Source organism: Mesoplodon mirus, assembly GCF_964341445.2.
Source record: "Mesoplodon mirus genome assembly, chromosome: 12".
Lineage (NCBI taxonomy): Eukaryota > Metazoa > Chordata > Mammalia > Artiodactyla > Ziphiidae > Mesoplodon > Mesoplodon mirus.
The window spans coordinates 36,221,124-36,248,541 of record NC_138988.1 but is presented as its reverse complement, the minus strand read 5'-3'; the positions used below and the strand labels follow the sequence as shown (position 1 = coordinate 36,248,541).

The following is a 27,418-nucleotide window of genomic DNA, read 5'->3' as shown; positions in this document are numbered from 1 at the left end:
ATTACAGTCAGATGTCCAAAACTCTAACAACCAATGATAAATTACAGTAGACAGTAAAGAATAACTTTACAATGTGCAACTGGGAAAATATTTACTCAGTATAGCCAAATAGTACATATATATATATATATATATATATATATATATATATATACACACACATATACTTTTTTTTTTTTTTGGCGGTACACGGGCCTCTCACTGCTGTGGCCTCTCCCTTTGCGGAGCACAGGCTCCGGACGCACAGGCTCCGCGGCACGTGGGATCTTCCCGGACGGGGGCACGAACCCGTGTCGCCTGCATCGGCAGGCGGACTCTCAACCACTGCGCCACCAGGGAAGCCCCAAATAGTATATTTTGACAGTTTACAGACTTTTAGTACTCTCCTGTATTTCTAGTATTTCTTAGTACTGTAATACACGTTTAAAACAAAAATTTTGGAAAACAGAAGATTCAAAAGGGGAAAAAAATCTCTTATAATCCAACTTCCCAGAGAAAAAGCACCCTTAACGTTGGCGTTCACAGCTTTCAGTATTTATTCTATGCCTTGGTTGCCTTTCTTTTTTAAAAAAAAAAAAGCATGAACAAGCCACATGTATTATGTTGCAGCCTGTGTTTTAACTTAGGGAATATTCTCCCAATTCAGTGTTCTCTCACATGATGCTGGATGCCTTGAGAGTAGTCTATCATACAGATAGCAATTTACTAATCTTGGCGATTTGCATAGAATATGAATATTTAAGATATTCTGTACACTCCCAAAGCCAAAGAAAGTGGTCAAAGCCCTTCTATTTATCCACACATATTTATTGCTGATTTGACATACTTCTTCAAAAGATACCTTCCAATCTTCCTTTGGATCTAAAATATGGGCAATCTGTTAACAGGTGATATGGCAGAAATTATACTACTCTTTTGTATTGAGTCCAATTTGCTTTTGAATTATACTTGGGAAAAGAGCTCACGACTAACTGGAAAAAAATACCTTGAAATCATTTTTGAGGAGTCTTAGTTTGTTGGAAAATAAGTTAATAAAAATGCTTTACTTCAACATATGTTTCTATAATTGTAGTAATAATTTCTATATCCACTATACCGTGTATCTGTCATTTGCTTTTCAGGAATTCTTCTACATTTTTGCCAATCTTTCTTCCTCTTTAAGTCACCAATTTCTACCCTGCAATAACAAAACTATGCTTCTTTCTCAGTAAAAAAATTTTAAGAGACGAAAAAATATTAAAAACCAGAAACACACAATTTGAAAACCTCGATTCTTTGTGGTGTTGCATATAAGAAACTATACCTGGACTCCACAATAAATACAAGTCCCATTGATAAAAATACTCAGTCTGAACAGAGTCATCCAGAAAGTATTAAAAAAAAAATTTACTAGGAGAGTTTGTGTCTGAACCGTCAAGAAACGACAACAAAAAAAGGAGGCCCTGAGCTGCGAAGGAAATGACTTTCCCAACCTGTCACCGGTACTGGGAACTAAGGAAAACGTTGACAGTTTTGAACCTGCCCGCGACGAGAGCTCGGCCAGCCGCGGGGGGCGGGAAAGCGGGGCGCAGGGAGTTTCCGGGCCGCTGCGCGCCTTTGTCCCGGCCGGCAGGTGCGGCAAGGCTGCCAGGCGCTTCCCGAAGCCCGCCGCCTTGCCCCGCCCCGCGCGCCCGGCCCGACCGGCGCATCCCGGCGGCCGGGGCGGGGCCTCCGCCGCTGCTCCCGCCCGCCCGGGCCCACACAAAGGCCCGGCAGCCGGCCGAGAGGAAGCGGCCCCGCCCGCCCCGGTCCCGGCCTTACCCAGCCGCTCCGCCGCCTGCAGCCCCGGCCGCGGTCACCGACCGCCGCGCCCCGCCCCGTAGCCGCCACGGCTGCTGCTATTGCTCCTCCGGCCGCTGCCGTCGCTCCAGCACCCGCCGCCCTCACCGCCCTCACCCCTCCCGGTGCCGCCGCAAAACCAGCCCCGCGGCCGCCAAGCGAACCTGGCTCCGCGCGACACTGCGTGCGCGCGCACGCGGGCAGGCGGCGGCGCGCTTTACGGCGGCAGCGTGAGTGCGTGAGGCTCGCCCGTGGTCTCAGTTCGCACGTGGCGCCTGCGGAGGCACTTTGTGGCTGTGAGCGCTGGTGCAACTGCGGGCGCAGCCCTTCCGACTTGCAGTATGAAGCGGCCGAGTGAGTGTGGTCAGAGGGCGGGCTTGGAGGGGCCTCTGTGTCTGATGGTCGACGAACCCACCAGGGCGCTCCTCTGCGGCTTGGTCTCTGGGGAATGGAGGGCCGGCGGGGAGGCCGTAGCCCTGATCCCGCCTAGAACTGAGGGTTGGAAGGCTCCACGTGAATCGCGGGCCTGTGGTACAGAAAGAAGGCTGGGCCCCAAGGGTGAAGGTCGGGCCAGAGTCTCGTGAGGACCCAGTCAATGTCTGAGCCAGGTTTCAGGCGCAGCGTTTTCCCTTGTGCGGCCACGTTTGATCCGGCCCTGGTGAGATCTGAGAGCCGCCTCTCAAACCCACTGTTAGCTCCTCCTTTGTGATTTGTGCTATTTGACAAGAAGTGGCTGTATTTTTGGACCTTATACGCTCCTGTGTGCTATCCCAGTATAATCTGGGAAGAGTGGGAGCGGGGAAGTTGGGCTCTACAACGGATCTGTTGAATCAGAGTCTTTGGGACTTGAGTGGTCTGTGTTTATTTTTACCACACACCCCACAAGATTTTTTTAAAATTCACTTATTTATTTTTATTTTTGGCTGCGTTGGGTCTTCGTTGCTGCGCGCGGGCTTTCTCTAGTTGTGGCGAGTGGGGGCTACTCTTCATTGCTGTGCGCGGGCTTCTCATTGCGGCGGCTTCTCTTGTTGCGGAGCACGGGCTCTAGGCATGCGGGCTTCAGTAGTTGTGGCTCGCGGGCTCTAGAGCGCGTGCTCAGCAGTTGTGGCCCACGGGCTTAGTTGCTCTGCGGCATGTGGGATCTTCCCGGACCAGGGCTCGAACCCGTGTCCCCTGCAGTGGCAGGCGGATTCTTAACCACTGTGCCATCAGGGAACTTCCCCGCAAGATTTTTTTTTTTAATTTATTTATTTATTTTTTAACTTTTTGCCTTATAACAAATTTAATCAGTTATACATATACATATGTTTCCATATCCCCTCCCTTTTGCGTCTCCCTCCCACCCTCCCTATCCCACCCCTCCAGGCGGTCACAAAGCACCAAGCTGATCTCCCTGTGCTATCCCCGCAAGATTTTTAAATTAGGTTTCAGAGCCAGTTAATTACTTAACGCAAACATGGATGTGACCCTAGAGCGCAGTCATCAGAAACTAAAACTGATCATTTGTGGATAAAGTGGATTTAAAAAAACCGTAAATAGGGCTTCCCTGGTGGCTCAACAGAAGCCTCCGGAATGAGAAGCCCGCGCACCACAAGGAAGAGTAGCCCCCGCTCACCGCAACTAGAGAAAGCCCATGCGCAGCAATGAGGACCCAACACAGCCAAAAATAAATAAAATTAATTAAAAAGAAAACAGTAAATAAATTAACCCTTTTGTGATATGTTGCTTTGCAGAGTTAAAGAAAGCAAGTAAACGCATGACCTGCCATAAGCGGTATAAAATCCAAAAAAAGGTAAGTCTTGTTCTTGGAAGAGTTATACCAAGTATAATGCTAAACTGATTTCTGTCCCACCCCTCCTCCACAAAGAGGTCTGGGTTAATATTAGTATGATTTCACCTCAAGAAACGGAGATTGGATAGACTATGACACAAGCTCTTAAGCATCAGAAGTAATTCAGTGATAAGAGTCTAAATTTTGATCAGTATGGTAACAATTGCTGCAAAAAGAATCTCGTGACTTTTTCTTGCTGTTGCATACATAAGTATGTGTGTTCTCTGCATTGTTACAGTTAAAGTTTTATGTTTCTAGGTCATTTTACAGATATAAGTAAACTGTAGCCAGATTGGTTACTCACATGAATTTTGTTTAGTATTTTTGTTAACTAATAAAATTTTATTATGATAGGTTCGAGAGCACCATCGAAAATTGAGGAAAGAGGCTAAAAAACGGGGTCGAAAGAAGCCTAGGAAAGACCTGGGAGTTCCAAACAGTGCTCCTTTTAAGGAGGCTCTTCTTCGGGAAGCTGAGTTAAGGAAACAGCGGGTAAAATGCATTAGCTAAAATGTGCAACAAGTGATGTGTGGGTGTGTGTATTTTTTTCAAAGTAAAGTTACAATATCAGGTCACTTTGGCTCTCCCATTTCTCTTGTGGCTTGAACACAGCTTGAAGAACTGAAACAGCAGCAGAAACTTGACAGGCAGAAGGAACAGGACAAGAAAAGAAGACTTGAAACTGACCCTGCTGTTGAGCTATCTAACATGGAACCTGTGAAAGAGGTAATGATTACAGTCATGAAAAATGGAGAAATAGGTTACATCTACTGACCTACTAATTTTGTGTCCTTTCCCCTTGTCTTTATCACCTAGGAATTTGGGCAATACAAAGCTAAGAAAGCCAAGTCAAGCAAACAGAATCCAAAGAGGCTGTATTGTCAGGAACTTAAAAAGGTATCATAGTCTAGGTTAGTGTCTGAAAGTGGTAATGAGGTTTAAAAGACTAGAGTTTTTTTTTCTTTCTCTCCTGACACCAACCTTGTAGAGGTGGAAGTAGAGTTCTCTTGAGCAGGAAGAATTCTTCAGCAAGTTGGCTTACTCTGATATGTTTAACTGAAGGAAATATTCTTGTGGTTTTAATTTTTTTGCATGGGAACAGTTCCCCGTAAGCATGATTTACAGAAGTGGCATTTTGTGATAAAATATTATGACACAGTGGCTTTTTAAATAGAAGGAAATACTTTAGAGGAGCAGTACAAAAGAGTCTCTAAAGTTCTTTGCTGAAACCTAAGTGAAGGAGGTCAAGGGGATGTCTTGGTGTAGCACTGCCATCCCCAACACCTATTTTCCTAAGCTCACTCCCTCCTGTGAATAGACCCTGACTGTGTTTCTCAGCAGCTCTTGGCAGGGCCACAAAGGTCTTTCAAACTACATAACTCAGAATGGGAAGATTATATATTTAGATAGTTGGGAATGTTTCCACTCTTGAAATCCACTTTGATCAGAGGCCACTGAACAAACCTATGTCTTACTGTCATGTAAGAAATAAATATGTGAACATCATTCACACCAAAGTGAAGATATGAGATTCAACTCTGGGGCTTCCCTGGTGGTGCAGTGGTTAGGAATCTGCCTGCCAATGCAGAGGACATGGGTTTGAGCCCTGGTCCTGGAAGATCCCACATGCCAGGGAGCATCTAAGCCCGTGAGCCACAAATACTGAGCCCGTGTGCCACAACTACTGAAGCCCGTGTGCCTACAGCCCATGCTCCGCAACTAGAGAAGCCACCACAGTGAAGAGTAGCCCCTGCTCACTGCAACTAGAGAAAGCCCACGTGCAGCAACGAAGACCCAATGCAGCCCCAAAAAAAAGAATAAATTAAAAAAAAAATTTTTTTTAAGAGAGTCAACTCTGAGCTCACCCTGTTGCAAAGTAGACAACACCAGTGTACTTATGTGGAGGGTGGTGCCAGAGCAAGGGATGGTGTTCTGATAGCTTCTGCTTTGACAGGTGATTGAAGCCTCAGATGTTGTGCTGGAGGTGTTGGATGCCAGAGATCCTCTTGGTTGCAGGTGTCCCCAGGTAGAAGAAGCCATTGTCAAGGGTGGACAGAAAAAGCTGGTACTTGTATTAAATAAATCAGGTAAGCGAAAACATTGCTCCTTATGTTCCATATGCACTAGTGAGGTATGAGGAGAACATCTGAACAGTCTGATTGTCTCTGAAGACTGATAAGATCCAACTCTGACCTCAACAAAACCAATGCATATGCATGAGCTCTTGTTGCCAAAGACAGTGCTGGGCAGTGGGGTGGAAAAAAATTTTTCCCCCTTAATTACTATATTATACTTTATTTATTTATTTATTCATTTATTGTTACGTTGGGTCTTCGTTGCTGTGTGTGGGCTTTCTCTAGTTGTGGCGAGCGGGGGCTGCTCTTCATTGCAGTGTGCAGGCTTCTCATTGCGTGGCTTCTCTTGTTGCGGAGCACGGGCTCTAGGCATGTGGGCTTCAGTAGTTGTGGCACGTGGGCTTAGTAGTTGTGCACGGGCTCAGTTGCTCTGCGGCACGTGGGATCTTCCCAGACCAGGGCTCAAACCCGTGTCCCCTGCATTGGCAGGCGGATTCTTAACCACTGCACCACCAAGGAGGTCCTGGAGATGTTTTCTAGAAGCGAATTAACTGGTTTGTACTGTTCTTTTGCTATTCAGTACTTAACCACCTTGTCTTATTTAAGAGTGTAAGCTTTTATACTCAGCTTACTGTGTAGTATATTTCACGTAGGAAATGATGACAGAGTGCCACATTCTTCATACCTGCACAATGTCGACATGTGGCACTATTTAGATGAGACATGATTATGTATCTGGGTTTGAGCAGGGGGGACAAACACCCAGAAACCGAAACCTGTGAAACAGAAAGTAAGGATGGGATCTAAAATTACAGTTGGGGTCAGTGAACATGGCTGCTCCCTGATAGTAAATTCTGGAAACATAGCCCTAAGGTTATACGGTAATATTCTAGAGGTTGACTTAATCCTGAAAGGATGAGCAGTGCAGAGGGGAATTAAAGAAATACAGAGGTGTACATACTGAATGAACTCTGTTAACCAGAAGCATGGTAGGCAGCTGACCCTCTCCCCATCTTCTAGTTCAGATACTTTTGAAAAAACTGGGAAAAGGCAAACCTGAATGAAATCCATAGTTTACTAGACTTTGCAAATTTATCTCAACAAAATGACCAAATTGGAACAGTGTTTTATTCCTAATCCCTATCAGATTTGGTACCAAAGGAGAATTTGGAGAACTGGCTAAGTTATTTGACGAAGGAATTGCCAACAGTGGTGTTCAAAGCCTCAGCAAATCTGAAGGACAGAGGGAAGAGAATCAAGGTACCCTTAATTTAGTGGTGGGAAATGTGGTTCTTTCATCTTTCAGACGGGTGAAATATGATGAGTGTACAAAATCTTGATTAAAAAATGAAAACTTGTAAGATCCAACTCTGATTTCATCCAGGGATAATCTGAAAGGTAATGGAATGTGGTGATTTTAATAGATGGGCTCTGGAGCCAGATTGCTTGGGTTTTGTCTGGTGGGTTGTCAGAAGTAGTTAAACTAATTATTTAGAATTTTAACTTGTGAAGGTAAAGAAGAAAGCTGCTGCATTCAAAAATGAAGTCTGTGTTGGAAAAGAAGGCCTTTGGAAGCTTCTTGGAGGTTTTCAGGAGACTTATGGCAAAGCCATTCACGTTGGGGTAATTGGTGAGTTTCAGTTCAACATATTTTATGTCTTATAAGTCGGTACTGTAGGTAATGTTAGCTTCTAGGAGCTCTGGTTTATTTGAATTAATAATCTTTTCCTGCTCTTTCATTACCTGTACAAGAAATGAAGATGCTAAGAGTAGTTTTAATGTTGAAGTGAAGATGCTCAGATCCAACTCTGATCTTGCTGTAAACAGGCAGGCATAAAATAAGGGAGTGGAGATTTTATAATTACCAGCACATAATGCCTTTTGTATCTGTGGATTTCCCATTTGTAGGTTTCCCAAATGTGGGGAAAAGCAGCATCATCAATAGCTTAAAACAAGAACGGATATGCAATGTTGGTGTATCCATGGGACTTACAAGGTAAATTGAGTTCCATAATTGCAATATTTCATTATAGGTAAGTATGATTTTGTTTATTTTAAGGGAGACAGTTTTCTATTTCTATTTACTCAACTTTCTATTTAGTGAAGGGAACAGGGTTAAGCAAGTGTTAGGCTTGGAAAGAACTGATTAGAGTAGAATGGCTGCCCACAATCTAGTTTGAAAGACAAGCAAATAGATTCATAGAAGGAAAAGCTGCCTTAGAGTAAGTGACGTTTGAACCTGAACTTGACATGAATAGAAGTCTGCCAGGTAGAAGAGGGGAGATAAGACAGAGGAAACAGCATGTGTTTAGGTCAATATGTATGTAAGCTATAACACGTAGTGTTTTGTCTTTAGAAGAGGAGGGTGTGCTGTTACAGTTTTAGATAAACATGAAGCAAATGATGATAAAGTGGATCTGACAGACTGTGCTGAGTTTGTTCAATCCAACCCTGAGCTTCGTTGTGTCTCTTGGCCTTTAGGAAAACCAGTGCCTGTCAGTTACCATCTTTCTTGTTTCAGGAACATGCAGGTTGTCCCCTTGGACAAACAAATCACAATCATAGATAGTCCAAGTTTCATCGTGTCTCCACTTAACTCTGCTATTGCACTCGCTCTGAGAAGTCCAGCAAGTATTGAGGTAGTAAAACCATTGGAGGCTGCTAGCACCATCCTGTCCCATGCTGATGCTCGACAGGTAAAAAGAATCCCCTTCCCTTGAGCTCCATCTTGTCTTTCATTATAAGCATTTTTTAAACATCTGTACTATATCAGATAGATGACAGTTTTTCTTTTTTTAATAAGGTAGTACTGAAATTTACTGTCCCAGACTTTAAGAATTCTCTGGAATTTTTTACTTCATTTGCTCAGAGAAGAGGACTGCACCAAAAAGGTGGAAGCCCAAATGTAGAACGTGCTGCCAAACTGCTGTGGTCTGAGTGGACAGGGTAAGGCTTCTTTCTGTTGGCTTTTTGATGACCACATAGAATAAAGGAACTGATTTTTGACAAACTTTATTTTTAATACCAGTGCCTTCTTAAGTTACTTTTGCCATCCCCCTACATCCTGGACTCCTCCACATTTTAATGAGAGCATTGTGACAGACATGAAATGGGGCTTTAATCTGGAAGAACTGGAAAAGAACAATGCACACAGCATACAAGGTAAGCACGGCTTGTGTTTAACTACTGTCTTCATAAGCTTACAGGCCAATAAAGGTCTCATCTGTTTACACGGGCTGTTTACCTTTCCTAGCCATCAGGGGCCCTCGTTTAGCCAGTAGCATCCTTTTCCAGTCATCGGGTCTGACAAATGGAGTGATAGAGGAAAAGGACATACCTGAAGAATTGCCGAAACAGAAAGAACCGAAGCAGGAGGCGGCGGGGGACTATGAAGATGTCAACACTGACCAGGAATGTGTTGACGAAGACGGTGATGTAAGTATGTTGTGCGTGAGATGTTTAAGCTGAAGTAAGTTTTCTGGCATTACAATGTACAACAGAGGGGAAGGGGCTGAAGGAAGAAATAGAAATTAAATATTTCAGGACTTTAAAAAGCCTCGTACAATTTAGAAGTTTAAGGCTTGCAATCATTAGTCTTGATTTTGTGCATCCATTAATGTGTACCTCCAGAGACTTTTTTCTGGGTATGTAATTAACTTGGATTAATGAGCACACAAGGGCTTACTAACACTGTTTCTCTGTCCCACAGGAAAAGAGCTCAGACATGTCCCCTGCAGAAGAGGCCTGCGAGGCACTGCCTGAGGACTCTCAAGCAGGTGAGTTGGGTGGAGGGATCTTCTAACAAAGCAGTACAGTAGCTTTTGATTTTTGATTTTTGTTTTTAAACACTTCTTTTTTCTTTCCAATATAGATAAGCAGTCTGCACCATCTTTCATCTTGGATAAAATGACTGAAGAGGAAGATGATGCTTATGATTTCAGTACAGATTATGTATAATAGAACTTTGTCCTTCTATAATGGTGTTTTGTTGTTGGTTTTTAACATTGTGAGCAGACTGCTAAGCTGTTCTCTGCGTGTGATGTACCAGTTTGTTACAGTATGACATAAGCTGTGTAAATTTTGTGAATGTGTATATAATGATATATTCATTAAAAAAAATCAGGCAACTTAGAAAGTGTCTAAATTCTGTAAAAAGATAACTCATCTCTTAAACAGTGAGTGGGTAGAAGTAAAGTTAAAACATACCTTATTGAAAAATGTAGTTTTTACTTTATTTACAGATTCGGCCACAGGTCACAAAATTAAAACCAAGCAGCAGTGTTGAACTAGCTGTACCAGCTGTATCTAATAAGTACATTCACCTCTGGTCGTTCAGCACTGTCAGTAAGCAAACTTGGTAAGGCAGATGGAGGCATATTTATAGTCTGTCTGGGAAGCTGACTGCCAGATGGGGCAGTTTGTCCTCTTTACCCAGCTGAAATGTCCCTTGTCCCTTTGTTGCTGTAAACAGGCATTGAAGCCTAGCAAGTGTTACTTCCCACACATACTGTCTTCCAGGATTTCCTGAGAAATGCTTATAGCATACTTATTTACTTTATATTTGAGATCTCCACATGTCTTCGGATTAGGCTGAATTTGCCTGTTGGGTCCGGAATATACCATTTTTCCCAGACATCAGTATATGAAGCAGTTCTTCCCCATGGCTTAAAGTGCCCATTCCAGTGGAGTAGCTTGGCAGCCTTAACAAACTGGGGTGAATATCGTTTTCCAGCACTGGAACCTTACATTTAGGAAAAAAGAGCCAAATGACTGTACTAGTCAGACATAAGACTGCAGGAAACTTAAGGGAAACAATATATTCCATCCCTGAGGGTGGTCCTTTAGACACTTTATTAGCTTAGGCCCTTGGTTAATTATCTACTTACCAAGGTGGCGAACATTCCACATAGGGTCGATGGTGGAGTGCTGTTGATAAAATACGATCAGCAGAGGTGGTGTGGTGATGCTGCCGGCCAGTGTTCTACTGTACAGCCCTTCTCTTGGTGGGACAGATAACAAATGAAAGCTGTTAGTAAAGAATCCTAATTCCTGTTAGTGAAAACCACCAGCGTTGAAATAACAAGAGTTTTCACAGCTAGGCCAGTTACATACTTACTCTACATTGAGTTTCATCCATTTTTCCAGCTGGTTAGTTATATTCTGTCTTTTCCATTCTGTCAAGTTTGCAACAAAAACTCCAGGATTAAATGAGCAGGTGCTGGCTTTCATGGAAAGCTTACGAATTCTTTCCTTTTTATAGTCAAGATAGCCAATGTAATTGTACTAAAAACACAATTGGGATATACAGTATGTTTAGTGCTTCAAAGAATAATTTGATAACTGTTCTGCTTACTTATGACTTCTCAGATTATTAACAAAGGGCTCTACATAAAGCAAATAAAAGTGACACTTGGGATTGCAAGTTAGACAACAGGAACCTAAACATTAAGCCAGATGTTCAAGGAGAATTAGGTTGTCTAATCCTTGAACCAATCTAGGAAAGCAGCCTTGAGTTTTGGGATGAAATAATTGGTGAATAAAATGTAGCTAAAGATTTAGAATTCCCTGATTTTGCTTTCTCTCCCCATTGACATGAATTATAGGGAATGGAGTGTCTATTCACGAGGTCTAATAAGTAATTTACCTGGTTCCCTGCTCCACGGATGACAACTTTAGTAGAGGATGAATCACAGTCTTCTGAAAATGCAGCTGCATGTCCTGGCTTCAGTGGTGTATTGTACAGGGCAAGAATATCACCTGAAACAGATAAGGTTTAAGATTTACACTGGAAGTTGCCCCAAGATTCCCTATTCCTCCCACTTCTTAGGATGGCCTTTTATAGGATATCATAAATAAGACAACCGCTATCGCCCACACTGGACAGAGCAGCACTGATGATGACATTCTTTAGTACCTTGCACAATTACATCATCGTCCATATATATGGCCTTCTTTGCGCTGGGAACCAGAATTGGCAAGTAGAACCTTGCAAAGGTTAACTGGAAAAGGAAAGAGAGGCATTGGCACAAAATTTGTCAGTGGCTGTGCTTTTGTTTATTAGAAACTCCCAGAATGCTCTCAGTATCCATGCAGGAGAAGACAGCCAAAGGTCTCAGAACTTCCAGGTTTGGTCCCCAGGGAGGTACTAGTACTGTACCCACAGTTACCCAGGTACTCCCATCATTTCATAATACTACCAGGTACAAACAAGGATGCATGGAACTCACTGGTTTCATGGATTCCCCCTGGTCAGGATCCTCCTTTACTTTTCCTTCCAAAAGTTTAGTGTCAAAATTCAGAATTTTGTACCTGATGCTTTTCAGGGTACTGCTGCTGAGCCAGGACCTGATGAAAACAAACCACTAAATACCAGTTTTAAGTAATCATGTCCCAAACCACAGCCATATCTCTGCTTTCCAATAAGACCATAATGCAAGAGAAATCCTGAGGACAAAATAGGTGTCTTCAAGCCCCTTCACCTCTGAGCTTTGGTTTCCTCATCTGCAGTGAGTTTACCCACTAAAGACCCTTCCTGAACCAAGATTCCACGGTGATAGTGCACCCAAAGGCTCATACTTTTGATCACTCTTCTGACACTAAAACTGCTGTAAAAAAAATTCATTGTGGAATTGAGAAGATCCTTTCACCACATGGATCATTCAACATTTGTCCCTCCAAATACATCAGTGAAGAAAACGAGTCAAAGTATGATGGTAGTGAAAGCTAAGTTATCAACAAAGCTGGTAAATCAGCCTGTTAATCTACACACTCATTAATTCACTGTTGGCTGAGTAATTCTACCTGAGTCTAAGGTACTGCCTGTAAGAAAAGTCAGTGTTCCCTAAAGAGGTTCTGCACATTTTTACTAGGCCCATTCCACATCAGCGTTTTGTGGATATAATGTTATTTCTGTATTCTATTTTAATGCAGTATTTCTACATTATTTTAGATGATTTCTTGAGTTTTTAAATATGGAAAAATAATTCATTAACAACTTTGATGAGCAACCATGGAGAAAGGCACAAGAACAGATATGTTTTAGAACTTTGACCACTATTAACCTTTTAGATAAAATGTTTCTTGGAATAAACTTTGTAAATCTTAATTCAAAGCATCTTTCAAAACACAGTTAAGACTATCCATCAGATTGAATTTCTATTAATCACAACAATTACAATAGTAAGGACCATTCACTGAGCAATTATTATGTGGTAGGTGTTTTCATATATTTTTTCATTTACTTAACACAACAATCCTCTAATCTGGATATTTATACCCCGTACTTACAGATGAGTAAATGGGTTCCAAAGAGGTAATGTTCCCCACTATGGGCTAAAATTTGGATCAGTGTCTATGCTCACTTCACCATACTACCTTGCCATTGCTCCCATGTCCCTTCCCACTCTAGACCAGAACTACTCAAGAGCATGTTCTTGAAATAAGGAACTTGGAAGAGACTGTAAATCAACACCTTGCTTCCTTCATTGAGAAAGTCTTATTACCAAAAAAATATCCACTTAACTATGCATAGTAACACAGTTGATTTACATCTTGGCACAGTTTTCTTACATGTTTTTGCGATCATGGAGACATGTTTATGATACAATCACATGGAAAAACAATGTGCAGTTTACATGTGATATAATAATTATATAGGAAAAATGTAAACATTGAAAAAATATTACTGGATTGGCAGCTGGCCTGCTCTTAGAGCATCCCCTAGAAGCAGAATCATCAGGCAAGCCGAGCTCACCGGAGATGGTCTGCTGTACCGTTGAGTGTAACAATGTAGAAAATCACATTGGAGCGAGTGTTGTGCTGAATGCTGTTTATGGCTGCAATGGCCCCCCCAAGCCTATCTTCAGATGCAGCAATGACCACAGGAATCTCCTCTTGTCTCCCGTCTACCGCATGTTGGGGAGCATTTGGGACAAAGTCTACAGGCTGAAGCCCCACAATTCCTGAATCTGCAAAGAACACACACAAAGAAGGTACTGTGATACAAACACAATCTCAAGAGCTTTTGATACAGAGCCCAAGACATGAAAAGAGGTAAGCTGAGAATTATGATACACCTCATTTTGCCTCATTGTAATGTGAAGCATATAGCCCAGAAATTGTGTTTTCCTGTATGTAACCAGGCCTTTGGAAAAGCATTTTTTAAAAAATAGGCAGACAATTCTGATACATTACTGGTAGGAATATAACAGAATCTTTTTAGATTGTATTTGGGCAATTTGTATCAAGAGCCTTACAGGTACATGGCCTTTGACCCAATAATTCCCCTTGTGTCTCTTAAGGACAACATCTGAGAGGTAACCAAAAGTCACAATTTTATTTACAATTGTGAAAAACCTAGAAACAGACTAAAAAACACTTGATTTTCAAACTGAATTGTATCCCACAAGTAGGCATGAAATCAATATAAGTGGATCGCAATCAGAACATGAGTAGGAAAACAGTTCCTGAATTGGAATAGAACAGTGACTTAGAAAATATCAGAATGCATCACATACAGCAACTGCAAGTATTGTTTTGTAAACCTTCTTGCTTTTAATAATACGTTCGTTCATTTACTCATTCATCATGCATTGAACACTGAGCGCCTACTACGTGCCAAGCAATATCTAGGCCACCGGGGTTACAGCCATGAATAAGATGGTCAAATCTTTACCATTGTGTAGGGCAGATAGACAATAAATACATGTATGTGTCTGCTGTATGTAACACATTCATTATTGTGGAGTTGCCATCAAAAAAATCTGAATCATTGTACCAAAAGACTTTTTCCTATGGCAAAAAGTAAACTATGTGACATTAAATTTACATACGAAGAGTTTTGTCATGGTGACGTGCTTAGGATATAACCATGTGAAAAACCATGTCATGTGTAGTTTATATATAGTATAATCTCAACTGTATAGAAAAAAAATACAGAGAAAAAAAACCTGGAAGGTACTAACACAAAATTTTAATAATTATCTCTAGGCAGTGAAATCATTTATTTAATGAATATTTAGTAAGCACCTCCTATGTACCAGCCACAGCTGTCCTCATGGAGCTTGAATGCTATTTTCTTTTTTATATATGTTCCCACCAGAAGCATGCATTACTTTATGTAAATATATATGTATATATAAAAATACACACACATATATACACTATTATAAAAACATGCTGTCAGAGCACTCAGTGAAAGTTAAGGGAAAGCTATTAGTCTTTTCTTGCTCTGGTCAATACGGTGGGTGACAATCCAAAAATGATTTGACAAACACTCTGAAGCCTCAAACGTCCCTCAATACCAAGGCAGAGCAGTATGAACAACTAATCTAAAATAACTGGCAGCGAATTATACAATAGTGGTCTTTTAAATCAGTTGACAAGGCTCTGTGGTTTTGTTTTACTACTAAAGACCTGCTGATACGGTTTCATGTGTTAAAGCAGAGTAACAGGTAAAGGAAAGTAACCAGACTGACACTCTAGTGAACAGAGGAGGCATCAAACACCAGCAATGCTCACCTGTCCCCACGTTCTGAAGCCCTGCCCTACTGAAATGTCTGTAGATAACAGCCCACAGTGGCTCCTTTCTCCAAGGCCTCTGATTTGGTAAAAAGGAATCTTCTGTAAGATCAAACCCTCAGCAAACAACTGCCCAGCAAGGAGAAGGGGACAGGCTGCAAGAGCACAATGAGTGCCACCTGCCTTTCTCAAAGTCTTTAGTAGCTTCTATAAGACCAAGAAGAAAGCCTTCTTTTCCTTGAATCTAGTGATGTAACTCAGAATGTGGGACACAGGGAATTCCAGGTCCTCAATACATGCCAACGCATTAGTCAGGGTTCCCATACCTGAAACCTCGTTCCTCAGCAAACTGCTCAGGCCGAGGAAGTTATGGTGCAAAACCAGTAAGAAGAGAGCAACAGCCAGGACCAGGATGATAATGTTTACTGAAACAGAGGAGAATGCCCATGTTACATCTCTTCACCTTTTGACCTGGTATAAAACAACACAACTGTAGAAAGGACATACCTTTACGGAATGACATCTTTCTCTTCTGTCTTATATAAATATTAGTTAGTAACCCTACAAAACAAAAACAAGCCCCCAAAGTCAGTAGGTACATTACAATGGCCATCAAAATGCCTACATGCTTTTTTTTTTTTTTTTTTTCCTGGCTGTGTGCGGGCTTTCTCTAGCTGTGGCGAGCCGGGCTACTCCTCCTTGCGGTGCGCAGGTTTCTCATTGCGGAGCATGGGCTCTAGGCACGTGGGCTTTAGAGCACAGGCTCAGTAGTTTTGGCGCACAGGCTTAGTTGCTCTGCAGAATGGGGAATCTTCCTGGACCAGGGCTCGAACCCGTGTCCCCTGAATCAGCAGGCGGATTCTTAACCGCTGTGCCGCCAGAGAAGTCCTGCCTACATACTTTTATTCACGTAGAAACAAGAAATGCATACGGTATTTTCTGCAAGAAACTCGTTTTGAATTAACAGTTTCCAAGGACCCAATTTGGGATCTGAATTTTTTATGGTAGTCATAATAATAAAATACTTCCAGTAACTTATAGCCTTGTATACCATATGCCACTAGATGAAAAGCAAAAGAAATTCTACCAGGAGGAATACCTGGAGTCTAACTACTATGGAAATGTTTTCTGAATGAATTTCTACTTAAAATTCCTAATTAGACATGGACTTCAGTTGTCTATGATCAAGTAAACCAAGGTCAGCCTCGCTGGTACAAACATCCCTGTTCCAAGCTGTATTCCATTCATCTTTAACTGGAATTAAAGAAAAGAGAAAAAAGAACAGTTCCCAAATTCATTTAAAACTATAGCAGAGGGACTTCCCTGGTGGCGCAGTTGTTAAGAATCTGCCTGCCAATGCAGGGGACACGGGTTCGAGCCCTGGTCCAGGAAGATCCCACATGCCGCTGAGCAACTAAGCCCGTGCGCCGCAACTACTGAGCCTGCACTCTAGAGCCCGTGAGCCACAACTACTGAAGACCTCACGCCTAGTCCCTGTGCTCCGCGACAAGAGAAGCCACCGCAATGAGAAGCCTGCGCACCGCAACAAAGAGTAACCCCCGCTCGCCGCAATTAGAGAAAGCCCGCGCGCAGCAACAAAGACCCAACGCAGCCAAAAATAAATTTATAAAAAAGAAAAAGAAACCTATAGCAGAGAAACAGAATTACAAAAATTCACAAAATCCAATCTTGCTATCAAAAGTTTAGAGCTCTTGGGCTTCCCTGGTGGTGCAGTGGTTGAGTCTGCCTGCCGATGCAGGGGACACGGGTTCGTGCCCCGGTCTGGGAAGATCCCACGTGCCTTGGAGTGGCTAGGCCCGTGAGCCATGGCCGCTGAGCCTGCGCGTCCGGAGCCTGTGCTCCGCAATGGGAGAGGCCACAACAGTGAGATGCCCGCGTACCGCAAAAAAAAAAAAAAAAAAAAAAAGTTTAGAGCTCTAGTCTCAAAAATTAAAAATCTGCTAAAAGAAAATATTAGTTTCTCCTGGGGGCTTCCTATCTGTTGGTTAACTACCCATCTCTTATGAAAGTGGTGTCTAATACTGTCACTCTGCTGGTGGTTTGTGCTCCCCAACTCATCTGAAGCCTTCACTTTTTCAAAACAAATAATTCAATGGAAACAAGACTGTAAGTGGGGCTAAATTAAACAATTAGGTTTCTACAACAATCTCTGGGTAATGTTTCATTAAAAACATTTTATACAACCTGGATATTGTGATCCTACATTTGAGAACTTTACCCTTTTCTACTTCATCTTCCCCCATGGGAGCACCTAACATTTACATAAAGGCTATTAATTTTACAAAGCACTTTCAAATATAGCATACTTCTAAAATCAAAGTTAGTTTGAATTAATTTCATCTTCAGTGAAGTGCATGCCTATCAGGCACTTGATTTCTCAAGGCTTTTGAAAAGAAGAGAAATATATTGAAGTGCTGTTTAAAAAACTGGGATCACAGGCCAGATTACAAATTTGGGAGAACATAATTCAGACTCCCAAAGAACAATCTAAAATACACACACACACATTCTTTCTCGCTCACTCTCATTTCTTTCTAGAACAGTCTATGTAAAATATATTATACCAACAAGCTTACTCTCTAAAGACTACACATCGTTATATACCCTGAGCCATGTGTCTCTATCTCCTCTTGAGGACTGAGCCTTACCTATAGAAGGTGGCTGACTGGGGGCTGCTCAGAGTTCTAACATCTGCCTGCTTGGAGCCAACTTCCACCAAGACTGGAGAAAACTATCTCACTTTAATAAATCTCATTTAGTTAATGGTATAAGGGCCAATGGAGAAGACTGGAGAAAACTATCTCACTTTAATAAATCCCATTTAGTTAATGGTATAAGGGCCAATGGTTTGGCTCAACAATGTCCACTAACAATTACTTACAGGTGGTATGTTAATTGAGAAGCACAAGTATTTGTGCTATTCCAGCTAGCTAGACAGAAGAAAAACACAATCCCAGCAGGTATTTGATGTACTTAAGTAGATTCGCATGGCAGAAACCACCTACTCCTAAAACTCTTCCACAGTTATCTACATGCAAAATGCTGATTATTATGGAGTGTGTCTGATCCATATTTCCTTTCCTGGTGCAATTCCTGGTAATGGAATTCACTGATCTGGTTAGAAAGAATTCTCAAAACAAAACTGTATGTACATCCCGGATGTGCAATATTGGCTGTATTTTTGCAAGAGTACACAACTGTGTACAATTTCATCAGTAATATTCAATTGTTCACTATGAAAAGTAGTATTTTGTTTAGAAATTATAAGACCTTCACATTCCCAAATCATTCACAATACACACACATAAGCAGGCATTCCCAGAAATATGGGTGAAGAAACATTACGGGGCAAGAACACTTTATGTTTTTAACTTGCTAGCTACCTGCAATAGTACCCACATCTCAGTGGCCTTTTCTGCTTTTCTTTCTACTGCTATATATTCCCAAGGAAGGCCATTCCACTCATGCTCTGCAACCTATCCTATAATTGTTTCCTTGGTGCAGCATCAGCAAACTCTTTCCCTCTCTGCTGGATCACACACTTAGCAGCATTAATTATCATACTCTGGTATCTTCCAGTTAATTAAAAAATAAAAATAAAAAAGAGACCACTTCCCATATCCCAGCAGACCCACAGACCCATTTCTCTGTTCACTCTCGCTCTAAAAGCTTGAAAGGATTTAAAGTTCCCAGCTCCACTTTCTCTCCTCTTGTCCTCTATCCTACTTCAACCAGACTTCTGGCCCTACTTCTCCATTCAAAGTGGCTTTGTCGAGGCCACAAAAGACCAAGGTCATCTTTCTGTCCTCTTACCCATCCCCTCAGAGGCCATCAAGAAAGTTCACTGCTCCCCCTCTTCAATTATGAAATTATCTCATTTATTTGATTTGTTTCTTATTTGTGTCTTGTGCTCTATGAGAACAGTGACCCCAGTGAAAAGTGTTTACTCGTGTATCCTTGCCATCTAAAACCATGTCTGGTAAATGGTAATAGGTATGTGATATTTGTTGAATGGTCTTGTTAATCCAGGAGCAAGGCTGGTTCTCAGCTCTGAAAGGGAACACGATCTTTGATAATAATCATGAAAACAAACTCATACACAAGAAAAGACATATGGATTCCAATGGAGATCTCTCTGAAATTGAACCTGACACGCAATCTCCTTTTCCCATGATTATCTTTATAGCTCAAATACCATAAAGGCTCTGCAGCAACTGCCACCCTGTTAAGTGCATTTAAAGAGGGATAACACAGAGGGATACATCTATTTCTGCGTACAAGGGAAAGTCTGTTTAGTCTCTGCCAGACTGAAAGGTGGAAAAGGCACTAAGGATATACATCCACTTTCTCTACCCCTTCTCTGTCTAGCTCCTACTTGGCTTTCAGGAGTCAAGGGAGCCTCCCCCAAACCTCACATTCAGCTGCATCTCCCCTGAGCTCTCACATCTCCCGGGCTTCGCTACCCCAGAGTACATCCGGCTTATATTTGTGGGGTTACATGGCTGTCTCCCTTGACACACTCTGGGCTCTAGGAAGGCAAGGGCCTGGTGTTGGTCACGGCCATGTCCTTGGCCCAATTCATGGCACAAAAAAAGCTGCCAGAAATGTTTGCTGACTGCATGAGGGCGGCAGCCGCACACCGCCTGCCCTGGAGTGCCTAGAATCCCACCGCCTGTGACCCTGAGGCGCAACACAGCACAGAGGCCAGAGAGCCAGTTGGGACCCACAGGCCCAGGTTTCCCAGAACAGTTTCTCTTCGGAACGTGGGTCTTCCACCTTGCTCAGGGTAACGGGGCAGGGCCTAAGCTTCTGAGATAGACGCCGGCCTTGAGAGGCAGGGCGAATCCTTTGCTGGCCTCTTTCGGGACGCCTGAGTCTGTGAATACGCCAGTGAAGCCGCCAAGCAGCCTGGAGGGACAAACTGGAGACTCCCCGGGTGGGAGCTCTCTCCAACTCGTGCGAAGGGGCGGGCCAGGACCCGTCCTTCTCCGAGGGCATTCCCTTTCTCTGGATGATGGGTTCTGCGAAACTCCCCTCTAAATTCTGGGGATCAATAACGTTTAGGGGTGTTTCTCAATAGGTGACGCTCGGGGGGTTCCCCCCACCCCCGCGGCCTCGAGGTCAGCCGTTTCCCTCGGACGCTCCCCACGGCCTCCCTTACCTGCAGCCCGAGGAGGAGGGGCCGCTGCCCACGCCCCGGCCCGCCCCGCCAGCTCAGCGTCCCCGCCGCAGGCCCCGGGGCCCAGCCCGTCGCCGGGCCGTCCGCGTCCCCTGCACTCCGGACCGAGCCCGCCTGCCCGGTAGCTTCGCGGCCGCCGCGCAGTTCCGCAGCCCCCCGCCGTTAGCCGCTCGGTCCGCAAGACAGTCACACAGAGCAGGCGCCGCCGGGCAGCCCCACCGGTGGGGTCCTCGCGGAGAAATGTCCGTCGCCATGGAGACGGGGCGCGCGCAGGCCGCCGTTAAGCCGCGAAGGCACAGCCAAGGACAGTTTGGGGGACCTGGACCGCGACCCTCGGCACTCAACAGCACTGACGGCGGACCCTTCATGGGCGCGTGATGCCTCGGCTCGGCCGCCACCGTCAGCATCTCGGCCCTTGCGGAGAGGGCGCCGGCCTACAGCCAGCTCCGAAAGCGCGGGTCGCCTAGCGAGGGCACGGGGAGGGGCCTCGGGCCGACCGGATTTGTGGGAGACATCTGCTTCCGGGGCCGCGGCCATCGCGACACTTCGGCTCGACAGGCCCGCAGAGCTGTACGCAGAAGCTGACCCCGGCCCCTACTGTCCCTGAGTCCCGGCCGCCTTCGCTCCGCCGCCCGCCTCCTGAGCCAGTCATGTTGGAGTATCTGAGCTCCCTGCCCACGCAAATGGTGAGGGCGCTGTCCGCCTCGGCCCCAAGATTCCTACACGCCGCTCGCGAGCCTGGCAGCTCCGCAACCCTTGTCCGAGACCCACCCGGTGCAGCGCGGTTCCTACCCCGGATGGCTACTTTCTTCCCCGCAATGAATCTCCTGGGTCCCCTTCTGTCTTCCCCCACGAGGATACCCCAGCCCGGGTTCCGTGAGTTTTTTTTAATTCCCCCGGGAAACCCAGAATGTCATTCCTTGCTTAAGTTCTTGGGGAAGTCCCATATATTGGGATCGCCTTGTGCCAAAGCTGTGAGGCTAGGGCAGGAATGTACCTCTTCGGTGGTGGAACCAATTCCTGCTTTGCTCTCCTTCACCTCTAGGATTACAAGGGCCAGAAGCTAGCTGAACAGATGTTTCAGGGAATTATTCTTTTTTCTGCAGTAAGTATTGGTTTTGCATAGGCTTCTCTCCCCACCCCCAGCTTGACTGTATTTAATATACTTTCTTTGTCTCTAGATAGTTGGATTTATCTACGGGTACGTGGCTGAACAGTTCGGGTGGACTGTCTATATAGTTATGGCGGGATTTGCTTTTTCGTGTTTGGTAAGAAATTTATGGGTGCTTGGATGTTAGTGGCAACTTAGGTTTTCAGAATTGGGTTGTTTTGGTTGGCCCTAGTAGTGAGAACCGGCACCATCGTTTCCCTCATCCTTCTCTTGCTATCATTGGAAAAGTAAATGACAAATAGCATCAGATGAGGTTAAGTTACATTTCTTTTGGCAGGCGATCCAAGCAGTAATCTTAAAGTCAAACTAGAACTTAAGACCTTACGGTCTTCATAGTGCTCCCTCCTCACCTTTCTTTTAGCTCTTAAAGCCATGTGTAAACAATGAGCCTTGTTCTCACAGTATCTTGTCTGGGTGGTGGCACACAGTTTTCATAGGAATGTCAGTTTCCTTTTTTTTACCTTTAGCATAGGAGTCATTTGGGAAACGGACATTATACATAATGCTCTTTTAAACTTTTAATGGCCATAAATGATGCATTTTCTCTGTTCTGACCCAGCTGACACTTCCTCCATGGCCCATTTATCGCCGGCACCCCCTCAAATGGTTACCTGTTCAAGACTCAGGCACAGAAGACAAGAAACCAGGGGAAAGAAAAGTTAAGAGGCATGCTAAAAATAATTGATTGGGGTTTTCATGATTGAGCTTTACTACTGCATCTGCTTTTGTTTCGTGTGACATGAGCTAAATTGTTTTCGTATCCAAAACATGAGCTAAAACACCTGTGCTCAGCTGTGTACAGATTTTGTTCTCTCTGTATTTCACTTCTCTGTTGGGTTTTGATTTATAAATACTTTAGACCTTCTCTTCACAATCTTCTCCTGAAATGGAGAACAGAAAACACAAGTATGCAAAGTTTCTTTCAGGTCTACAAAATAATGAAGAATAAAAGCCTCATAAATGATAGTACAATTTAACTATCAAAGTTTTATAATTCATTATGACTCGTCAGGCTGTTTTAATGTTTTCAAATAAAACTCACAGTGCAACTCAATGTCTGAAGAGTCTTTCGTTTATTGTTCTGCAAGCATGACTACTAGTAAAAGCCAAAGTTATAAGTTCGTGGTTCTGAAAGTTTAAGAACCATTTCTATTTTCTGAAGCTACAAGTTCCTAACATACTTTTTTTTTCTTTAACAACAGCAATCACCTATAAAAAAAAAAACTTCTGCTTTATACATTTAACATCTTATTCAATGCATGATTCATATGTGATATCTTACAGCTATGAAATTTACCACAAATGTAAATTTGTGGTAAAGTAGTATCTTGGTACCACTAAAATAAGGCTACTGCCAAGAAGAAAACATTTAATCCAGGCTTTACCTAAGGTGGCTCAAAGTGGAAACCCATAAAACTGTAAATTCCTTTAAAATTTTCCAGAGGGCTGAAGAGAAAAATGTTCTAAAGGCCTTGTGGGAGGGATGGGAGTGGAAGGGTTATTACAGGTAATATTCTGTTTCTCAATACCAGGATATAGGACTTCCAAACTAGTTGAAAAAAAAAGGGAGCAAAGACCTTAATATAGCAAAAGTCAGGAAAGGATTCTAAAAAAGGGGAAGAAAAATAAAAGATGGCAGAAACAAGAACAAGCATATCAATAAGTATAATAAATGTGATTATAAAGTTAAGAGCTCTCAGTAGGGTTAAAAATCACATCACCTCATGTTCTCCAAATGACACCCCACGGTTGAAAACAGGAGCAAGGATATATTAGGCAGATGCAACCAAAAATGAGTGGTAATAGTGAAAAAGAAATATTTAATGTCAGAAAGCATTAAATGGGGCAAAGAGGGACATTTCATAGCTGTAAGATGTCACTTATGAATCATGCATTGAATAAGATGTTAAATGTATAAAGCAAAGATTCTTACATATACCGGAATTTGGCAAAGCTACACTCCTGGTAGGAGACCAACACTCTACCTTTCAGATTTTGATAGATCAAGGCAATTAATATGAAGACTTTTGCACTTGTTCCACATACCTGGAACATCTTCCCTCAGATATACATGACTTGTCCTCTCCTTTCAGGTTAGGTGACATTCAGATGTCACTGTAAAGAAGCATTTCCTACTACCCTGTCGAAGTATGGGTATGCCCCATCATTCTGTGTCTACTTCCATGGCATTTAATATATCTCAGTATATATTTGGTAATTGTCCTCCCTAGAATATAAGCTCCATGGGAACAGGAACCTCGTTTTGCTCAGTGCCATTTGCCTAGTACCTACAACAGTACATGACACATTATAGGCACTCAGTATTTACTGAATGAATGATAACAGAGCTGTGCTGCCCAATATGGTGCTACTAGTCATGTGTGTCTTAAGTTTAATTAAAAATTGAGTTCCATTGCAAGGGCTCATCAGTGCAGATGTAGAACATTTCCAATATTTAGTAGAGAAGTGATTCTGCCTATGCATGAGAATTCACCTTTACTGAATGCACAAAGGGCCATCCCAATGATGGATCATGTACTGAACTACAGGGGAAAACGACTCCAAGAAATAGGGGTTGTACAGGTCATATTCAGTAACAACACTGCAGTGTAGCTGGAGCAAGGAGACAGAATTTCCTTGGCCTGCTAAATATATGGAAATTTAGAAACTTTTAAAAGAAAAAATCATGGAATCAAAAAAAAGGGTTCTGAAAAACCGAGGGGCAGAACAGGAATAAAGATGCAGACGTAGAGAATGGACTTGAGGACACGGGGAGGGGGAAGGGTAAGCTGGGACGAAGTGAGAGAGTGGCATGGACATATATACACTACCGAATGTAAAATAGATAGCTAGTGGGAAGTAGCCACAGCACAGGGAGATTCAGTGCTTTGTGACCACCTAGAGGGGTGGGAGAGGGAGGATGGTAGGGAGACTCAAGAGGGAGGAGATACAGGGATGTATGTGTATGTATAGCTGATTCACTGTTATAAAGCAGAAACTAACACCATTGTAAAGCAATTATACTCCAATAAATATGTTAAAAAAATAAGAATATTCAGTAAATGAAAAAAAATAAAGAGAAAATCAAAACCAGAATTACTATTTAGAAACTAACCTCAAAAAAAAAAAAAAGTCTCAAATGTGGCCAAAGATATGTTGAGAGGGAAATTTATAGTCTTAAAAATGTGTTTTGTAATTAAATAAGAAAGATGAAAAATGATTAAGCACCCAAGAAAAAAGCACCACAAGATAACCAAAGAACAGTAGGATAAAAACTGAATGAATGTTTAAACAAAAATATACAGAATGGGGCTTCCCTGGTGGCGCAGTTGTTGAGAGTCCGCCTGCCGATGCAGGGGACACGGGTTCGTGCCCCGGTCTGGGAAGATCCCACATGCCACGGAGCGGCTGAGCCCGTGAGCCGTGGCCGCTGAGCCTGTGCGTCTGGAGCCTGTGCTCCGCCACGGGAGAGGCCACAACAGGGAGAGGCCCGTGTACCAAAAAAAAAAAAAACACAGAATGGTAATAAAAAAGGTATGGAGGAGATCTTTTTTATTCTAAGAAAATAATATGTATAACTTTATACCAATAAGTTAGAAAACTTTAGTAGAACTGATGACTTTGCAGAAAGATGTGGATTTCTAAAACATGCAAGAAATGGTAAATAGCTCAGGAAGACCAACGGTTTGCCAAAAATTTGTCCTCAGCTGAGCACTAGGACTAGATGGTCTTAGAGTTGAGTTGTTAAAAACCCTTCAAAATAAAGAAATTTCAGAAATTAGGTCATGAACCCGGGCCTAGCACCTGGCACATAGTAAAAACTAAATAAAAGTCTTTTATGTGGACTAGAAAGGGAACATTTTATTATTTTGTGTGTGTGTATAATTTTCATAAAAGGTAAGACATTTTTAACTGTAAAAAATGAAAATATTTCTGGAGTCATATTCATGTTTAGAGTCCCTCAAAATGCAGAAGTTAAAATTTACTAATCAAAACTTTTATAAAAACTATTTGCTAGATGGGTATTGCCCCTTATTAAACAACTAATAAAATATGTGATATACAATTATACATTTAAAACATGGGAAGACAATATTTTGATGTATAAGAAGACAAATTTCAGGAGACAAATATGTCCAACATAACTAAAAGGATCTGGACTTTACTTAAAACCTGCTGAATTAGAAAAGGAATTAGCGTTTAAGGAATGTTTTCGCTGATGGAAAAATAAATCTTAAAAAGAAAAAAAAAATCCCGTATGTAAAAACATATTGATTTACTAGCCCAAAATAACTCCTAGTTTCAATTCTTGTATACCCTGAATGAGGTCCATATTAAATGGAAATAAAATGTTAAACATCCATCAATATGCAAAAAAGGAATTCAATGCTCAAGTACTATATATAATGCCATATCTTTAACTCTACTCCCAGAATTATAAAAAAAATAATTTATCAACTTCTACTTAAGGTTATTAACAGTAAAAAGTAGTATCACTGGATATATGTCATTTATTTCTCCTATTGCTTTCGTCACTCTAGTATAATATAAAACTTCCAATCCAGTATGTTATATCCCTGTATTCAAGCTAATAAGTACCTTAAAAAAAATAGTTCTAGATATCAAGTTGGTTTAAGGCTCAGTAAACAGTAACCAAATAAACGTCGTACAACAGATTTTCCCTCATAAAAGAATAAGATAGCCAAAGGTTTTTTTCTTTTGTAATAAGCTTGCTTCATATTACTCTGTCCAATTTTTTTCTAGTAAAAAAAGGCCCAACCAAAAAAAAAAAAAAAAGGCCCAACAAAATATAAGGATGGTGAATGGCCTCCAGTCATTATTATAGGTTTGTTTGCTTTTGTTTAAGCCAAAAACGTTTGAAAATAGTTTCATTCTGGCAGCAGATTAGGTGAATTCTCAAAATTTTACATTATCTTCAAAAAATTTTAACTGGCGAGCTTTCACATTGTAAGTCACATACTTTTCACCCATGTGCTCCCGTAAACGTACCTATTTGGGAAACATTAAAAAAAAAAAATCAGTATATAGTAGAAAAAAATATTTCTGTAACCTTAAAAGGGCTATTCTAAGCATGATACCAAGAGCAGAAACCTTATGGGATAATACTAATAGTTCTGTTTACATAAAAATTTTTAATGTCAAGATACCAAAAAATAGTCATAAGAAATTAAAGAGCAAACAATAAACTAAGGAAAATATTTGCTACATGCCAAAGAATTAATACCATTAATGTATAAAGAGCTCTTAAAATCAATAAAACACAGCAATATTAGAATATTAGATTGTAAAGCAACTATACTCTAACAAAAAGTAATTAAAAGAAAACCAGCCACCAAACACCTGTTATCCTTATCAGAAACCTAGATATTCCATTTCATATCACACACATGAAATGGAGAAAATAAATTAATTGAAGGGAAAAAAAATAGAATATTAGAATTGATAAAACAAAATCAATCCCATATATAACTCAGTACAGGCATTTACAAAATAATACAACCAGGGCTTCCCTGGTGGCGCAAGTGGTTGAGAGTCCACCTGCCGATGCAGGGGACGCGGGTTCGTGCCCCGGTCCAGGAAGATCCCACATGCCGCGGAGCAGCTGGGCCCGTGAGCCATGGCCGCTGAGCCTGCGCGTCCGGAGCCTGTGCTCCGCAACGGGAGAGGCCACAACAGTGAGAGACCCACGTACCGCAAAAAATAATAATAATAATAATAATACAACCAATTAACATAAAATTCAAACTGACTAGTAACCAAAAAAAAAGGACTATTTGATACTC

The 27,418-nt window shown here is 42.2% G+C and overlaps 5 protein-coding genes across 20 annotated transcripts in view; 2 read left to right on the top strand and 3 right to left on the bottom strand.

The window, feature by feature from the left end:
* Nucleotides 1–2,065, bottom strand: part of PBRM1 (polybromo 1) — a gene marked incomplete at its 3' end in the record, with an annotated part of 101,683 nt that extends 99,618 nt beyond the window's left edge. For 11 of the 12 annotated variants that reach the window (XM_082639586.1, XM_082639587.1, XM_082639596.1 and 8 more), the window contains exon 1: nucleotides 1,801–1,887. Of the gene's footprint in view, nucleotides 1–1,800 lie in introns of all 12 variants that reach the window. The other variant, XM_082639600.1, reaches the window with a different exon arrangement.
* GNL3 (G protein nucleolar 3) lies at nucleotides 2,065–9,942 on the top strand. The gene is made up of 15 exons (XM_082639616.1): nucleotides 2,065–2,172; nucleotides 3,552–3,610; nucleotides 4,004–4,141; nucleotides 4,262–4,375; nucleotides 4,466–4,546; nucleotides 5,604–5,736; nucleotides 6,872–6,984; nucleotides 7,237–7,354; nucleotides 7,633–7,720; nucleotides 8,246–8,420; nucleotides 8,528–8,670; nucleotides 8,753–8,886; nucleotides 8,978–9,159; nucleotides 9,434–9,500; nucleotides 9,596–9,942. The coding sequence occupies exons 1-15, from the start codon at nucleotides 2,160–2,162 to the stop codon at nucleotides 9,679–9,681; spliced, it is 1,644 nt and encodes a 547-aa protein (XP_082495742.1). The 5' UTR covers nucleotides 2,065–2,159; the 3' UTR covers nucleotides 9,682–9,942.
* Nucleotides 9,932–20,542, bottom strand: GLT8D1 (glycosyltransferase 8 domain containing 1). Its single transcript, XM_082639617.1, has 10 exons — nucleotides 20,426–20,542; nucleotides 15,751–15,804; nucleotides 15,570–15,668; nucleotides 13,478–13,691; nucleotides 11,952–12,069; nucleotides 11,639–11,723; nucleotides 11,369–11,481; nucleotides 10,841–11,007; nucleotides 10,611–10,723; nucleotides 9,932–10,465 (listed from the first exon to the last, which is right to left on the bottom strand). The coding sequence occupies exons 2-10, from the start codon at nucleotides 15,764–15,766 to the stop codon at nucleotides 10,275–10,277; spliced, it is 1,116 nt and encodes a 371-aa protein (XP_082495743.1). The 5' UTR covers nucleotides 15,767–15,804; nucleotides 20,426–20,542; the 3' UTR covers nucleotides 9,932–10,274.
* A 401-nt stretch (nucleotides 20,543–20,943) lies between these two features.
* On the top strand, nucleotides 20,944–22,668 carry SPCS1 (signal peptidase complex subunit 1). Its single transcript, XM_082639623.1, has 4 exons — nucleotides 20,944–21,129; nucleotides 21,489–21,548; nucleotides 21,625–21,711; nucleotides 22,174–22,668. The coding sequence occupies exons 1-4, from the start codon at nucleotides 21,094–21,096 to the stop codon at nucleotides 22,297–22,299; spliced, it is 309 nt and encodes a 102-aa protein (XP_082495749.1). The 5' UTR covers nucleotides 20,944–21,093; the 3' UTR covers nucleotides 22,300–22,668.
* A 3,205-nt stretch (nucleotides 22,669–25,873) lies between these two features.
* NEK4 (NIMA related kinase 4) overlaps nucleotides 25,874–27,418 on the bottom strand; it is a 42,783-nt gene continuing 41,238 nt past the window's right edge. For all 5 annotated transcript variants that reach the window (XM_082639608.1, XM_082639609.1, XM_082639610.1 and 2 more), the window contains one exon: nucleotides 25,874–26,624. In XM_082639608.1, the coding sequence (XP_082495734.1) occupies nucleotides 26,532–26,624 (93 nt within the window). In that variant the 3' untranslated portion in view covers nucleotides 25,874–26,531. The remainder of the gene's footprint in view (nucleotides 26,625–27,418) is intronic.

Excerpts from the sequence above, each read along its gene's own strand:
- SPCS1 (XM_082639623.1), top strand. The coding sequence starts at position 21,094 with ATGTTGGAGTATCTGAGCTCCCTGCCCACGCAAATG. Across the intron at positions 21,130-21,488 it reads GCTCCCTGCCCACGCAAATG|GATTACAAGGGCCAGAAGCT; the intron begins GTGAGGGCGCTG and ends CTTCACCTCTAG. Across the intron at positions 21,549-21,624 it reads GAATTATTCTTTTTTCTGCA|ATAGTTGGATTTATCTACGG; the intron begins GTAAGTATTGGT and ends CTTTGTCTCTAG.
- GNL3 (XM_082639616.1), top strand. Across the intron at positions 4,376-4,465 it reads ACATGGAACCTGTGAAAGAG|GAATTTGGGCAATACAAAGC; the intron begins GTAATGATTACA and ends TTTATCACCTAG. Across the intron at positions 9,501-9,595 it reads GCCTGAGGACTCTCAAGCAG|ATAAGCAGTCTGCACCATCT; the intron begins GTGAGTTGGGTG and ends TTTCCAATATAG.
- GLT8D1 (XM_082639617.1), bottom strand. Across the intron at positions 13,692-15,569 it reads GCTGAGGAACGAGGTTTCAG|ATTCAGGAATTGTGGGGCTT; the intron begins GTATGGGAACCC and ends TGTTCTTTGCAG. Across the intron at positions 11,482-11,638 it reads CGATGATGTAATTGTGCAAG|GTGATATTCTTGCCCTGTAC; the intron begins GTACTAAAGAAT and ends TATCTGTTTCAG.